This window comes from Chiloscyllium punctatum, chromosome 34, assembly GCF_047496795.1.
Source record: "Chiloscyllium punctatum isolate Juve2018m chromosome 34, sChiPun1.3, whole genome shotgun sequence".
Classification (NCBI taxonomy): Eukaryota; Metazoa; Chordata; class Chondrichthyes; order Orectolobiformes; family Hemiscylliidae; genus Chiloscyllium; species Chiloscyllium punctatum.
Window position 1 is genome coordinate 14,253,569 of NC_092772.1, and position 16,431 is coordinate 14,269,999.

Here is a 16,431-nt window from a genome sequence, read left to right on the forward strand (position 1 = left end):
GGCCATGCTACATTGCCCCTAATGTTAGGTGTATTAGGTCGAGGGTGATGGGTCTGAGTGGGTTACTCTTGGGTCGAAAGGCTGTTTCCACACTGTAGGGAATCTAAGGGATTGTGTTTTTTGTACATCAACAATGGTTTCATATTTGTTTATGGATTGTTAATTGATATTTTTAAAATTATTGATTTTAAATTCCACCATATCTTATGAGGAGATTCAAAACTGCCTCCCCTGAGCACTAACTGAGGTTTTGGACAAATGCGCTAACAATAATGTTATTAGGCCATCACTTCACCTGCTCAGTGGTTGCTCATCCCTGAGCACTGACACATGAAGCTAAACCCGTTCTTCCAACATGATAGTGTGATCCTGAAGTCTTCCAGCACTCCGGTGATATCACTGTCTCTCTCCATGTGGTATCCCTCACTGTGTGGGTCTAATTGCTGCCTCTGTCAGTGTCTCTCACTCTTGCAGCTACTCCAGATCCTGGGCCAACAGAATTCTCCACTCCAGAGAGACGCAACAGTGCAGGCCAGGGATGGAGTTTGGGATTTTCCAGATATCTGTGGGGCTCATTTCCATTCTCCTTGTGTACTCGTCACTGCATCAGTCTAATTTCCCATTCTGTCTATTTCCCTGTCTCCTGTAGGTACTCAGGAAGTTGCTTACTCAATAGACTTCCCAACTGCTGTGTGTCTCATCCATCACCTCATTGAAGATGGTTGGTCAGCCAGAGAGACAAAGGGAAGGGAGATCTGGAGCCTTCAATAAATCCTGGAGTGAGGTAAGATCACTCATAGTGTACAGAGCAGAGAGCAATGAGAGGGCTCCAAACATCGCTGACAAGACATGATATAGATAAGTGCTGGATGGGGAACACAGTATGGACACACCCCATGCTCAATCACCACATCTACTTTAACTTATGTTGCACTGAGAAAGCATCGGGAGTTCAGAGTTATTAATCCAGGCCTGCACTGTCTTAGTGAGCATCAGGACAACAGACATTAAAGCCGGCTTCCGACGAGAGGTTGGGAACGCTACCTGGGATCTTTCTGTTCTGTATTCTCCCTCCAACACTGTACTAACACTCACTACTCTGCAACACTGTATCTATGGCATGGCTTATGCACCAGTGCCTTCAGTAATTTTTAACTCCCATAACAGTCGTTGTCCCTGTAACCTGCTCCATTCCCGATAGTCGCTCTATGTACTTGAGACGTACTGCATTCCAGACTACCATCTCTATCGCTGTAACCTGTTTCAGTGTCTACAACATGCCTTATTTTGGTACACTAATCCTCTTTAACTGGATACAGAGTAATACAGCACGGAAACAGAACCTGTGGTCCAATTCCTCAATGCTGCCCATATTACCAAAACTGAATGAGTCTCATTTGCCTGCATTTGGCCCTTATCTCTTCAAACCTTCTCCTCTCCATGTACCTGCCCAAATGTCTTTTCCATGCTGTAATTGTTCTTTTTTCTCCCATGTGCCTGAGGCAGTCTGTTCCGTCTATGCACCATCCTCTGTGGATAATGATCCCCCTCAGCTTCCTCTTTAAATCCTTTCTCTCTCTCACCTCCTGTTTATACCCTCTAGGTTTGGACTCACCTACCTTTGGTTATTCACCATTCTTAGGGTCACCCCGTGCCCTCCTCTGCCCAATGGAAATATTTAGGGCAATGTTACAAATATCTCCAACGTATGGAACAAAGTGTTGGCCAATGATGGCAAATGTGCCAAATGCCACTTTCCCCAACCTGTCCACCTGTGATGCCACTTCCGAGGAACAATGTAACTTGCACCCCCTGGTCTCTCTCTCTCTCTGTTCAACAACCCTGCCCAGAGCCCTTCCATTAACTGTGTTAGTCCTCCCTGGTTTGTCTTAACAAAATCCAACACCTGAATTAAACTCCATCTTTCATTCCTTGGTCCACTGGCCCAGTTGGTCAAGATCCCCTTTGATAACCGTATTCACTGCCCACGACACCATTCATTTGATCATCAACAGACTTTCGCACAATCACTCCGATATTTTCACCCAAATTGTTTATGTAGATGATGCACATCAGTGGGCCCAGCCCTGATCCTTTCTTCAATAATGGAATAAAACCATATTCTTGTCATAGAGCCATACAGGATGGAAACTGTCCCTTCAGGTGATACCCACCATAATCTAAAACTAAACTCTTCCCAGCTGCCTGTTGCTGGTCCATATCACTCCAACCCTTCCCTATTCACCTGTTTATCCAAATATCTTTTAAATGTTGTAATTGTACCCACATCAACCCCTTTCTCAGGAAGTCCATTCCACACTCAAACCACCCTCTGTGTAGCAAATTGCCCCATATCTTTTTTTGAACATCTCTCTCCTCTAACCTTAAAAATGTGGCCCCTCCTCTTGAGACTCCCCCATCCTGAGGAAAAGGCAACTACCATAAAATTGATCTATAAATCATTTTTTTTCATAAACCTTTATAGCATCATGTCTCAACCTCCAGGCTCCAGTGAAAAAAGACTCAGCCTATCCAGCCATTTTTCAGAACTCAAGCCTTCCATACCCAGCATGGTAGTGGACGGCACGGTGGCACAGTGGCACAGTGGTTAGCAATGCTGCCTCACAGCGCCAGAGTCCCAGGTTCAATTCCCGCCTCTGGCGACTAACTGTGTGGAGTTTGCACATTCTCCCCGTGTCAGCGTGGGTTTCCACAGTCCAAAGACGTGCAAGTCAGGTGAATAGGCCATGCTAAATTGTCGTAGTGTTAGGTAAGGGGTAAATGTGGGGGTATGGGTGGGTTGCGCTTCGGCGGGTCGGTGTGGACTTGTTGGGCCGAAGGGCCTGTTTCTGCACTGTAAAGTAATCAAATCTCAATCAATATCCTGGGAAATCTCTTCTGAATGCCCTGCAGCTTAATAATATCCTCCCTGTTAACTGGGCGACCAGAACTGGACAGAGTATTGCAGAACAGGCCTCACAAATGTCTGTACAATCTCAATATGACGTCCCAAATCCTCCAGTCAATGGACTGAGCCATAGTCAGGCATGCCAAACACTGTCTTATCCATCCTGTGATGTAAGCTTCAAGGATTATGTACCTGAACCTGGAGGACCCTCTGCTCTAAAACATTAACGGAAGCTCTAACATTAATTGTATAAGCTCTCTCCTTGTTTGTTTTACAAAATGCATTATCTCGTAATTATTCAGATTGAATTCCATTTTTTTCAGCCCATTCACTCCCTTCATCAAGATGCCTTTGTAATCTCAGAAAACCTCCTTCACTGTCCATGATGCCACCCTCCAGCCTGCCAGCCCATCACACAGGGCTGTCAGTAGTACACATACCTTTGCTAGGGGCTCCACAATTTCTTCCCTAGCATCCCACAGTGTCCTGTGATACACTTAATCAGGTTCTGGGACTTGCCACAGCTTTGTGTTTTAAAACCTCCAGCACCACCTCTTCTATAACATGCACTCTTTTTAAGTCATAGAGATATACAGCATAGAAACAGACCCTTCGGTCCCCAACTCATCCAGGCTTCCCAGAAGATATAAATAAATCCATTCCCTTTTCCAGCATTTGGCCCACATACGTCGACACCCTTACTACACCCTTTTAAATGTTGTAATTGTATCGGTCTCCGTTACTTTCTCTTTCAGCTCATTCCATACACCCATCACCATGTGTGTGAAGAAGCTGTCCCTTCAGTCCCTCTGGAAACCATTCACCTCTAACCTTAAACCTATGCCCTCTATTTTTGGACTCCCCCAACTTCTGGGAAAAGGCCTTGAATGCTTACCCTATCCATGCCGCTCATGTTCATATCGGGACCTCTGTAAGGTCATCCCTCTGTCTCCGATTCTCCAGTGACAGTAACCCCAGCTTATTCAGCAACAACCCGGGCAATATCTTGTTAATCTTTTCTGAGCCCTTTCAAGTTTCGCAACATCCTTCCTGTAGCAGAGAGACTGGAATTGCAGAGAACTCCAATTGTGGTCGAATGTATTACTGTTGTTCCCTGAATTCCCCGGTCTTTCTCCACAGTAAGTTCTGGAGTGAAAAAAATGTTAAGGATCTTAGCAAATATCCTGCAATTCCACACTTCGATTGCCTCATTGATCTTTAATTGACACTATTTTGTCCTGAGTTACTTATGCACTCTTAATACACTGATACAATCACTTTTGGATTACCCTTTCCTTCTCTGCTGAGGCTATTTCATTTAGCCTTTCTCCATTCCTGTTTTCCACCCAGAGTGTATTCCAACAGCCCCTGTATATCCTCAGGGATTCCTTTGATCCAGATGGCTATACTGACATGTTGCCCCCATTTCCTTGACCAGACCCTCAATTTCCAGCCAGTGTTTCCGAATGCTGTCAGCATTGACCTGCACACAAACAGGAAAATGCTGGCGCTGATCGATCAGTTTATCTCACTTTTAAAATATTCTCACTTGCCAAACTTCCCTTTTCCTGTAAATAATTCCCTTCCGCAATCACATTTTGAAAGTTCCTGGCTAATACGATCAAGATTGGTCGGGCCCCATTTTATAACTTGCACTTGTGGACCAGGCCTGTCCTTTTCCAAAGCTGTTTTCACACTACTAGAACTGTGGTCACTTTGGCAAAATGCTTTCCCACTAATATCTCAGTCCCTTTCCCGACCTTGATTCCCAAGTGGAGGTCAGGTTTTGCCCCTTTCTCTTTTCAGGCTATTTACATATTGATTGGCAGTTTTCTGGAACAAAATTACCAAATTCCTCCCTTGCAAACGCTGAACACTGGCAGTCCCAGTCTAGGTTTGGAAAGTTCTAAAGCCATACCATAACAGCCCTATTATTATGCTTGTTATTTAAGATGTCCCGACATATTTATTCCTCAGTCTGCCACAGATTATTCGGGGTCAGCAGTCCGATCGTATCAAAGTAATGACCCATTCTTATTTCTCTGTTCCACTAACATAGCTTCACTGGGCGATCCCACAGGAATATCCTCCCTAAGTACTGCTGTGATGATTAATGCAATCAAACCCCACCACCACACGTCCTCTCTTGCCTCCCCTTCCTGTAGCATCTCTACCTTGAAACAATGAACTGCCAGTCATGTCCCTCCCTCAGCTGTGTTTCTGTAATAACTATAATATCCCAGTCCCATGTTCCAATCCATGCCCTGAGTTCATCTTCCTTAGCTGTCTAGCCCCTTGTATTGAAATAAATGCTGTTTAATGATCAGTTTTCCCCCATTCCCTGCTATGTTCTTGCCTGCCTTGTCTGCTGAAATTGCTGTCTTTAACTCGTGTACCAGCCTCAATCTTCTTTCTGGCCTTACGTTTATTTAAGGTCCAACACCCTGCCACACTAGGTTATATCCTCTCAAGCATCTCGAGCAATTCACCCCACCAGGATATGGGTCCCTCTCCCGCTCCCAGTTGAGATGCCTTTCCCCGCCCTGTCACCCTGTGCTGACACCTTCAGGGATATATGGACTTGTCCACCTAGGTCCCTGTATTCCTCAGTACTCCGCAAGGACCTACCGTTTATTATGTCTGTACTTCTCTTATCGTACCTCCCACAGAGTATTACCTCACTTCGATCAGAACTAAACTCTGCTTAGATTATCATCCGATCGACATCGGACTGCAGACGGAGACCATCCTCCTCACTGTGAACAACACCCTCACCTTTCATGTCATCTGCAAACCGACTGATGATACCTTCTGCTTTCACATCCGTGTTATTAATGTTCAATGGTTCCTGCACAGATCTCTGTGGTACACCCGGTGGTGAAAATATTCTATCCACCAATTTTGCATCCAATTTGCCAACTTGCCTTGGAACTCAGTCCTTTTGGACCAGCCTTCCATGTTGGATCTTGTTTAAGGACTTATTCAAGTCCATGTAAACCACATCATCTGCACTGCCTTCATCAATATACTTAAGCATCATTTCAAAAAAACTGAACTGAATTCCTCAGACAGTATCTTCCTCTACCAAATCCGTGATGACTAAACCGAGTTGATCCTTACCTTTGCAAGTGTTGATTCATCCTCACAGTAGTTTCCAATAATGTTCCTCCCCCTGCTGTCAGACTATCTGCTCTGTAATTACCTGGCCTATCCCTGCTGCCCTTTTTGAACAACGGAACCACATTAGCGATCCTCCAGTCATTCAGCACTTCACCTGTGGCCAGCAAAGTATTATATTTATCCACCAGGGCCCCAACAATCTCTGGGTAATTAGCAGTGGGGTCATAGAATGCTGGTCTAGGCAGTGACACCCACATCCCATGAATGAATAAATAAAAATACATATACCCTCCCTACCTCTGCAAACCCCTCCAGCTGCAGCAATCCGTGCTGGCTTTGTAACACCGTTCAGACCCCGACCACTCTCTGTAACAGACCCCGACCACTCTCACCACCTCCAGCACCTTCACCTCTCCATGTTCGTATCGTGTCAATAAACCTTGACAATGATTCCCCTTCCCATTGCCCCCCTCCTGCGAGCAGACCCATTGCAATCCCTTTAAAACTTCGTCTAAAACTCTCTCTCACTTCAGGATTTTAAGTACTTTGTGGTGATCTTCTCAGCCTCATAATCGAATATGATCCATTTTGTTCTGAGTGAGGGACCGGTGGGGATTTCTTGCTGAGTTTTTGTCTGTTTCAGTGGAATGTCCTTTTGTTGAGTATTTTACACTGTTCCTTCAAAAGTTTTCCACTGTTCATTTACAGGCACATGTTTCAGTCTGTTTAGCCTGTTTATCTTGGTCAGTTCTCCTCTCAAACTCATGTCACTGGCTATTTTTGTTTCTAGTTGTAGCTTGTCCTTTCTGTGATTCACTTTAAAACTTTATATTTCTTTAAACTGCACTTTATCACAGTTTCCCAGAGGATCTCTCCAGGTGACATTACTCATTTACTAAGTTTTATCACACAACAGTCTCTCTGAGACAGTTACGTCCCTCGCCAGTTGCACAATGTGTTATTCTAAGAAACACTGAAAAAAATCCTCTGAACTCCTCTTCCAATATCAATGTTGTCAGTGTGATTGTCCCGGACTTTGTGAATATTGACGTTTCACTAAATGTTCACCATGTCTGTATTAAACATTCCAATGAATTCCTATTTATTGTAGTGACGAGCCGTGAAATGCTGTTCGGTGGGTGGTCTAAAACTGTTCTGCTGCTTGTGTCCTTGGCAAGTAGGAACCAGAATTTACATTCAGACTGACTCTACTTCATGATCTGATGCCAAATGCTTTCTCTGTAATGCCTTTCTTACCCATTATTGTTAGCGTTGTCCATTTTGCCTGAATTTGCACAAGGTTGTGAACCATTGAATATTTACGTTCCACCTTTTGTTCGCCCTGTAACCACATCTCTCTGGTGTCTAAATCCCTTTTATCTCTGTGTCACAAATCCATCTCCCTTGTTGCAGAGACTTTGTCCATTAAGAAAAAAAACATAATTTACTCGTTCCTACAATTCCCTGTCACAAATGGATTTGCTGATCTACAGTTTTAGTTAAACTTTGTCCCATCCTGTTCCTTTCTGTTGTCTTCAGTCACATTCCCACGCTGCTCTGATGCTTCACCTTTTCTCTTTGTATTTGGAAACTTCCTTTCACCTGAAGCCTGTCCCTGCATCCTCTCTGTCAGGTTAAAGCCCTGTCCGTAAATCTACCAACGTGATTGGCCAGGACATTGTTCCACTGGAACTGTGCTGGGACCAATCTGGATGGATTTTTTTTTAAAATCAGGTATGGGATGTGGGTGTCTCTGGCTGACTAGCCTTTATTGCCCATCCCTTGCTACCCTTGAGCTAAGCAGCTGGCTCGCCCATTTCACAGGGTCATTGAGAGGCAAACACTTTGCTGTGGGTATGTCGTGCAGACCACATGAGAGTGAACTGTTGTCTTTCTCTGAAGGTCAAGTGTTTGGATTTTTATCAATACGTATTTATGGATTGTTATTTCCAATTTATGAAACATATATTCATTTAAAATTCCACATGGTTAGAAGTTAGAAATAAGAAGGGGGTGGTCACTTTGTTGGGACTGTATTGTATATTTTTGTAGACCCAACAGATACCAGAGGAGCAGCTGTGTAGAGAGATTGTAGATAACTATAGGAATAATAGAGGAGTGCAGGCTGGAGATTTTAATATTCCCTGTATTGACTGGGCCACCTAGAGTATAAAAAGACCTGGACAGAGGGCAATTTTTCACATGTGTCCAAGGAAGGTTCCTAAATCAATATGCAGAGGGCCCTACTCTACTCAGGCAGGTGCAACACTGGACCTCCCCTCAGAAAACGAGGTCGGGCAAGTGACTGAAGTGTCATTCAGAGAGCACTTTGGGTCCAGTGTCCACAACTGTCTTTGTTTTAACATAGTTATGGAGAAAGATCAGCAGGTCCACAGATTGAAGAGGAATACTGGAACAGGGCCAGGTTTGGGGCCATTCTGCAGGATCTGGCCAGCGTCAATGCTGTGAATTTAAAATTGCACAATGCCCAGCTAAAATCCAACTCGCTTTGGAAGCGCTGGTGATCACTGTAACAGATGAAAGGCTTAAACTAAATTTGTTTGATATTATATTCCATGACACTGCCATCCCGTTGCTATAAATTCTGTACCTTAGGATTGTGCTCCACAACCACCTGATGAAGAAGCAGGTGCTCTGAAAGTTAGTGCTTTCAAATAAACCGGTTGGACTGGAACCGAGTGTCGGGTGATTTTTAACTTTGTACATCCCCAGTCCAACACCGGCACCTCCATATGATGATTCTAATCGATTGGGTGAGTCTGTTTGAAGGAAAAGGAACAACTGGCAAATGGGAGGCTTTTCAAAGTGTGATCTCAAGAATCCAGGACCAGTATGCCCCATTGGGATAAAGGCAAAAGCTGGCAGGGTTAGGGATCCTTGGCTGATGAGGGATAATAAGGCTCTGGTCTTGAAATGAAGACTGCATACATTGGGTTTAAGATTTCCATATCTACATATTCTTAAAGACACGATCAATCTGTGGAGACCCTACAATCCTCTCAGTCCCTGTAATACTCCCAATCTGCAGAGGTCATTCCAATGCCTGTGACTCTTTCAGTACAATTCCTACAAGACCCACTATCTGTGTGATATCTTTTCATTGCCACCACCCACCCTGTCAATGTAAGCTCCTCCAGTGTCTCCATCCATCTACTCATTTCCACAATCTTCTCCAGCTCTTCCATGTGTAAACATCACCCTCCCCTACAACCCTTCCCACTCTGACCAAACTGGAGGAGGTTACTAATGCTCCCTAATCTGTGAAACTGTCTCCAACCAAAATTGCTGTTTTTATCACTTGGAGAATCTGTCTGATTCCACACCCCCTTTATCTAAATAACCTGCAGAACCTAAGCCTTCCTGTGTCTATAAACATCTTCAGTCACGACTACCCTCCATACGTCTATTTGTTTTTCCAATCTGTACAACCCACTTTATCTCTGTACTCAGCTCCATTCACCTGAAACATTCCTGTCTGTGTAAAACACCCCATCCTACCAACATCCTTATCCCTGTAAACTGCTCCATTCCTCCCAACCTCCCCATCTCCATGAACTCCTGTAGGCCCGACAGCTCTCCACATTTCTGTAACCTCCTGTGGCTCTATGCTCCTCCCTCCCTGTGAAAGCACCTCCAGTCCCCACAATTCTCCCAGTCTGGTCATCTGCTCCAGATCAGACCATTGCTGTCTCTGTTACCTCATACAACCTGAGCAACGACTCCTATTTGTGTCACTTCATTCAGATTACATCCTCTCCCACTCCCCGAAACCTCTTGCTGCCATCATAACCCTTGCTATTTAGAACATGGAATAGCACATTCCAGTACAAGCCCTTCCGCCCTCAATATTGTGCTGGCCTTTTATCCTACTCTGAAGATGAAACGAACCTACATACCTTACATTTTACTATCATTGATGTGCCTATCCAAGAGTTGCTTCGATGTCTGTAATGTGTCTGAATCTATTACCATGGCTGGCAGTCCATTCCACGCACCCACCACACTCTGTGTAAATAACGTACCAGTCCCATCCATGCCGACAGGATATCCCAACCCAATCTAGTCCTACCAGCCAGCACCTGGCCCATATCCCTCTGATATCTAAGCTAAACCTTCTGCCAATTACCTTAAACTTATGTCCCCTTGTGATAGCCATTTTGCCATGGGAAGTAGTCTCTGGTTATCCACTCTATCTATGCCTCTCATTCCCTTGTACACCTCTAACAAGTCACCATTCTTCCTCCTTCGCTGTGATCAGAAAAGCCCTCGCTTCCACAACCTACCTTCGATGGGCATGCCCTCCAGTCCAGGCAGCATCCTGCTCAATCTCCTCTGCACTGTCTTTAAAGCTTCCACGTCCTTCCTATAATGAAGTGAACAGAACTGTTCACAATATTCGAAGTGTGGTCTAACTGGGGTTCTGTAGAGCTGCAGCAAAATCTCACATCTCTTAAATTCAATCCCCCTGCTAATGAAAGGCAACACACCATCCGCCTTCTTAACAGCCTGTCAACTTGGGTGGGAACCTGAGGGACACAGGATCCCTTTGTTCCTGCACGCTGCTAAGAATCCTGTATTTAACCACGTAAAGTTTTTCTGCAGAATCCTCCAATCTAAAACTATCCCTATCTTTGTAAGTTCCTCCGGTCCCTCCAACACTCATAAACTGTGAAACCTCCTCAAGTCCATATATTCCTAATGTCCGCAAAATCCTCCCGTCCTGATGTCCCTCCATATCTCTGTAACCACCACCATCCTCCAGTGCTCTTCTCGGGAACATTGCAGAGGAAGGAGGAATTGGAGAGTCTGGGCCATGTTCCGAGCTATGAAGGGCTGCAGAACCTGGAGGATGCTACAAATGTCGGAAGGGACGTGGGACTTGCAGAAGGTTAGAGGTTCCGGGATTCATTGAACCTGCAGGATGGGACAGGGGATGGCTTGTGGAACCTGGAGGATATTATGATTTGAACCACAGGTAATTTTTGATTGGACCATTCAGCCGATCTTACAGTCATAGAGATGTACAGCATGGAAACAGGCCCTTCATTCCAACCCAGCCATGCCGACAGGATATTCCACCCCAATCTAGTCCCACCTGCCAGTACCTGGCCTATATGCCTCCAAACCCTTTCTATTCATATATCCATCCAAATGCTTCTTAAATGTTGCAATTGTACCATCTGTAAAATTGGCTGAAAGATCCAATCAAACATTACCTGTGGTTCAAATCATAACATCCTCCAGGTTCCACAACCCATTCATGGTCCCATCCTGCAGATCAGATATCCCAACCCAATCTAGTCCCATCTGCGAGCACCCGGCCCCTCTCCCTCTAAACCCTTCCTATTCAGATACCCATCCAGGTGCCTTTTAACTGTTGCAGTTGTACGAGCTTCCACCACTTATTCTGGCAGCTCATTCCATATATGTACTATCCTCTGCGAGAAAAAGTTGCCTCTTTTTATCTTTTATATCTTTCTACTCTCACCCTAAACCCACCCTATAATTCTGGATTCGCATACCCCAGGAGAAAGCCTTTGTCTATTTACCCTATCCATGCCCCTCTTGATTTTATAAACCTCTACGAGGTCACCCTCAGCCTCTGACTCTCCAGGAAAAACAACATCACCTGTTCAAACTCTCCCTATAGCTCATCCCTGGCAACATCCTGGACCCTTTCAAGTTTCACAAAATCCTTCATTCGGAAGTAGAACAGAGTTGCATGCAGCATTCCAAAAGTGGCCGAACCACTGTCTTGTACAGTCGCAACATGACCTCCCAACTCCTGTACTCAATACTCTGACCAATAAAGGAGTGTATACCAAGCGCCTTCTTCGCTATCCTAACTACCTGTGACTCTACTGTCAAGGAACTCTGGATTTCATTTGTAAGATTTCATAGACAGGTAGAGTGGCCCGAGGTCTTCTGGGTAATGGTAGTTCAGTATAAGCTGGTAGGCAGAGCCAGTGAAGTATTTGCAGTGCTGTCTGATGAATGGTGGAGAGATAATGCACATGTCAAACAGGATATTTTAAGTGCTTATGGATTGCTTATGAAAGGGAAGCCACTACAATTCCCTTTACTGTTCCATCGCTATCTGTCAAAGCTCCTTTAGGTCTATATCCTCCGAATTGTTGAAACCTGCTCTCACCATTGCAACCCCCATTATTTCCTAACATTGTTAAGTCTCTAAAAGCTTTCCTATCAGGTTAATCTCCTCCACTGCATACAACACTCCTAGCCTGTGTAATCTCTTCAATTCCTTCAGTTCCGATATACCGATATATAGGTGTGACTGTTTTGTGGTCATTGTATCCTCATTTATATCTGCAAAAGGGTCTGCTCACTGTAGCACATCCTATGCTCATAAGTGAACCTGGTCTCTCACAAGACTCTCTATCACTCTCTCCTCCAGTCCCAACAAGCTTCCCTATCCCTGTCGTATCTTGCAGCATGCACACCACTCACTCTCTCTGACATACCTTCCAGTGCATAAATTCATCTCTCCTTCTAACTGTATCCAGTCTACAACTTCATCCCTGTACAACATCCTCCAGTCCATATACTCCTCTCTATTGCTGCAGCATTCTCCAGCTTATATCATCTTCCATGTGCTTGGAACATTCTCCAGTCCATACCACCCTCCCTTTCCCTGTAATACTCTCCAGTCCATACCATCCTCCCTATCGCTGTGATATTCTCCAGATCCCACAACTCTTGTTAAATATACGACATCCTGGAATCCTGTGAATGTTTCTACGCCCTGATCAACATAATCCATATAACGATCCACAACCCTATACACATTCCTATCTCTGGAATCTAATCAAAGACGCTTTTTCTCTCTAACTTCCTCCAAACAATAAAATGTTTTCTCCTGCGAACATTCTGTAGCAACTGTAACTTTGTTTAACCCTGCAACATTGTCACTCCCCCAAACATCTCTCCCACTCTGTGCCCTCTGACCATCCCTCAAAGGCCCTCTCTCAGTGACACGCGCCATGCATTTGCAACAAGGCAGATGGAATGACAGCATTAACCGAAGGGAACAGATATGATCGAACTGTTATTGTGGTGGTGTAGCTGCAGAATGATCATGACAGCAATGTGATTATTGAGGGGTTGTAGGGATTTAGGCAGGATCAGCAAAAAACCAAACAAGGGTCCCGTTCTGGTGTGAAGAAAGGACGCAGTCAGTGCATTCGTGAGACAGCCAATTTAATCTGGGAATCAAAATATAGAGTCGTTTTGAATGGACAGCTTCCAAATAGCAAGGGGGATCTGGAAGATCAAATCACAATCCATGCTCGTTGGTAAGTTGGATACAATATTTTCTTGGTGATAGTAGACAGAGGCATGTGGAGTGGTCAATTTCTGATTGGACGTCTGTGGCCAATGCTGTTTCACAAGGATCAGTGCTGCGATGTCTGTGTGTAATTTATATCTGTGAGTCAGATGAAAAGGTCAGCAGTTTGAGTGGTAATTTTGCAGATGACATTTGGAAAGGCATGTAATGATTAGGGATAGTTCGGGGAATTGTGGATAGTGAGGAAGAGTGTTAAAGGTTGCAGCACTATGTAGATCAGCTGGAATGCTGTGCAGAGAAATCGCAAATCGAATTTCATCAGGACAAGTGTGAAGTGATGCATTTATGAAGTCAAATGGAATAGAGAAGTACACTAATTGACTAGCTGGAAACATTGATAAACAGAGAGACATTGGAAGCAAATCCATAGCTCTCTAAAAATAACAACACAACAGGATGTGGTGGTAGAGGGGGAGTATGGTATGCTTATCTTCATTGGGCACAGTATTGAGTACAGATGTTGTGACTGAATGAAACTTCATTTGACCATGTTTGGAAGGTTGCGTGTCATTCTCATCGACACACCACAGGAAGGATGTGGAGGTTTTGGGGAAAGTGTAACAGAGGGTTGGCAGAATGTTGCCTGGATGAGAATGTGTTGACTGTAAGGAGGATGGACGAAGTTGGATTGTTTTGCGAGAATATCGGAGACTGAGGGGTGACCTGGTACAGGTATATAGCATGAGGAGAGGCTTCAATAATGTGGATAGTTGGAATCCTCCTTCCAATGTAGAAATATCAAATACTCGGGTGCCTCAGTTTAAGGTGAGAGTGAGAAGTTTAAAGTGAGATGAATGAGGCCAGTTGTCTTTACCGAGAGGGTGGGAGAGGTGGCAACAAGAGCAAACATTTGAAGGGCATTTAGACAGAAACATGAACAGACAGAGAATAGAGGGATATCGCCCATGTGCAGGCAGATGGGATTAGTTGAGAATAGCATCATGGTCAGCACAGCCATGGTGGGCCGAAGGGCCTATTACTCTGCTGTACTGCTCGATTTTCTAACTTAACGACATCTAACTTGTCAAAGCCCCTGCGAATCCTGGATGTTTCATTCAATTTCTCTCCCATTCTTCAAAACCCCAATAGGTTCAAGGGCAATCTACTCCACCTCTTCTCATTGGAAAATCCCGCCATCTCCAGGATCAGCCGAGCGAACCTTCCCTGGCCTGCCTCCAACACAAGAATGTCTTTCCTTAGGGCACACGTACTGTTCAATATAATCTAGGTGTGGTCTGACTTGTACCTTGCATCGTTTTAACAAGACCTCCCTATCTTTAGACTCCATTCCCTTTGTAATAAATGGCAGCATCTGATTTGCCTTCTCTATTACCTGCTGATCCTGTAAGCTACCTGTTTCACAAGGATTCCCAAAATCCTTTGTGCAGTCAGTCTGAAACCAAACGGTGTTAGCCTGACAGTAAGTCGGGAACGTGCTGGAATGTGCTATAAAGAATATGACAATAAATGAGAACTAGATACTTAGAAACAATGTAGGATGTATGATTTTATAAAAGGGGAATATTTTTAAATCTGTTGGATTCTATATTTTGGTGTGACCGTAAATGGCAGAATAGATAAGGGTGGGGGAGGCTAGTTGCGGTAGAGGGATATTTGAAATTTCAGAAGCATTCTGACAAGTTTCAACAAGGACAAAGAATTAGCTCGTGAGAGAATAGGGCCCCTGAAAGGTCAATGAGGCTGTCTGTTTGGAATCACTGCTGATGATGGAGATATTGAACAAATATTTTGTGTTAGGATTTACTGTGGTGAAAGACATGGAAGCTCGGGAACTTGGGAAAATACATCGTGATGTCTTGAAAAGAGTTCACATTGGAGAACAGGAGGTGCTGGATGTCTTAAAATGCAATAAGTTAGATAAAACCTTGGGACATGATCAGATGTATCCCAGCGCCTTGTGAGAAGCGAGGGAGGAAATTACAGGACCCCTTCCAGAGATATTTGTATCATTGACAGCTACTACGGACCAGTGAGACTGATGGCAGGGTGGTAAGTTGTTGTAGGAGATTCTGAGAGAAACGATCATCGTGCATTTGGAAAGGTAAGGACAGATTAACGATCATCAGCATGGCTTTGTACACGGGAAATCATGCCTCAAACCTGTGTGTGGAGGTAGACAAGTGAGAGATCAAAGCAGAGCAGTACACGATGTCCACATGAACTTTATCAAGGCCTTTGACAAGGTTCTGCATGGCAGACTGGTTAGTAAGTTTAGATCAGACATAACCAGGGAGCGTTCACTAACTGGATACAAAACAGATTGACGGTCGGAGACAGAGCATTTTTATAGAGGGTTTCTGCTCAAACTGCAGGTCTGTGGCCAATGGTGTGCCATGGGGTTCGGTGCTGGGTCACTGTTGTGCATCATTTACATAAACAGTTTGGATGATAATACAGGAGCCATGGTTAGCAAGTTTGTGTGAGACTGAAATTTGTGATAAAATGGACAGTGAAGTGGGTTATCGAAGAGTACAATGGGATCAACAGTACTGCTGGACCAGTGAGGTTAGGAATAACAGGTGGAGAAATGCAAGGTGTTGTATTGTGGTGAAGCAGACCAGGCTGGACTTGTACAATTAATGTTCGGGCCCTGTACTGTTGTCAATCAGTGACCCAGGGATGCAGGTACACAGTTTTTTGAAAGTAGAGTCACGGGTAGACAGGCTGGTGACGCAGGCGTTTGGGATGGTTACCCTTCATTGGGCAGAGCATTGAGAGTAGGAGTTGGGATGTCATGGTGTATCTGTACAGGACATTAGTGAGGCCTCTGTATAAGCATTGTTGATTATCTGGGAAAAATCAACTTGTTCACGTATGTCCATTAGAGAGGGACATCTGGCATTCTTACCTGGTCTGGCTCACATGTGACTCCAGTCCCACAGCAATATGGTGGCTCTGAGCTGCCTCTGGGCAATTAGCAGGAGGGCAATGGATGCTGGTCCAACCGGTGACATCCTTAGGCCGTGAATGAATCAATGAGAATACATATGTCCAT

At 44.5% G+C, this 16,431-nt stretch overlaps 1 protein-coding gene across 3 annotated transcripts in view; it reads left to right on the forward strand.

Annotated features, from left to right (window-relative positions):
- The window catches only part of LOC140458769 (uncharacterized), a 135,833-nt gene that overhangs the window by 84,424 nt on the left and 34,978 nt on the right, over positions 1 to 16,431 (forward strand). For all 3 annotated transcript variants that reach the window (XR_011953672.1, XR_011953671.1, XM_072553414.1), the window contains one exon: positions 650 to 784. Coding sequence is in view for 1 of the 3 variants with exons in the window: in XM_072553414.1 (XP_072409515.1) it covers positions 719 to 784 (66 nt within the window). In the remaining 2 variants the exon portion in view is untranslated. The remainder of the gene's footprint in view (positions 1 to 649; positions 785 to 16,431) is intronic.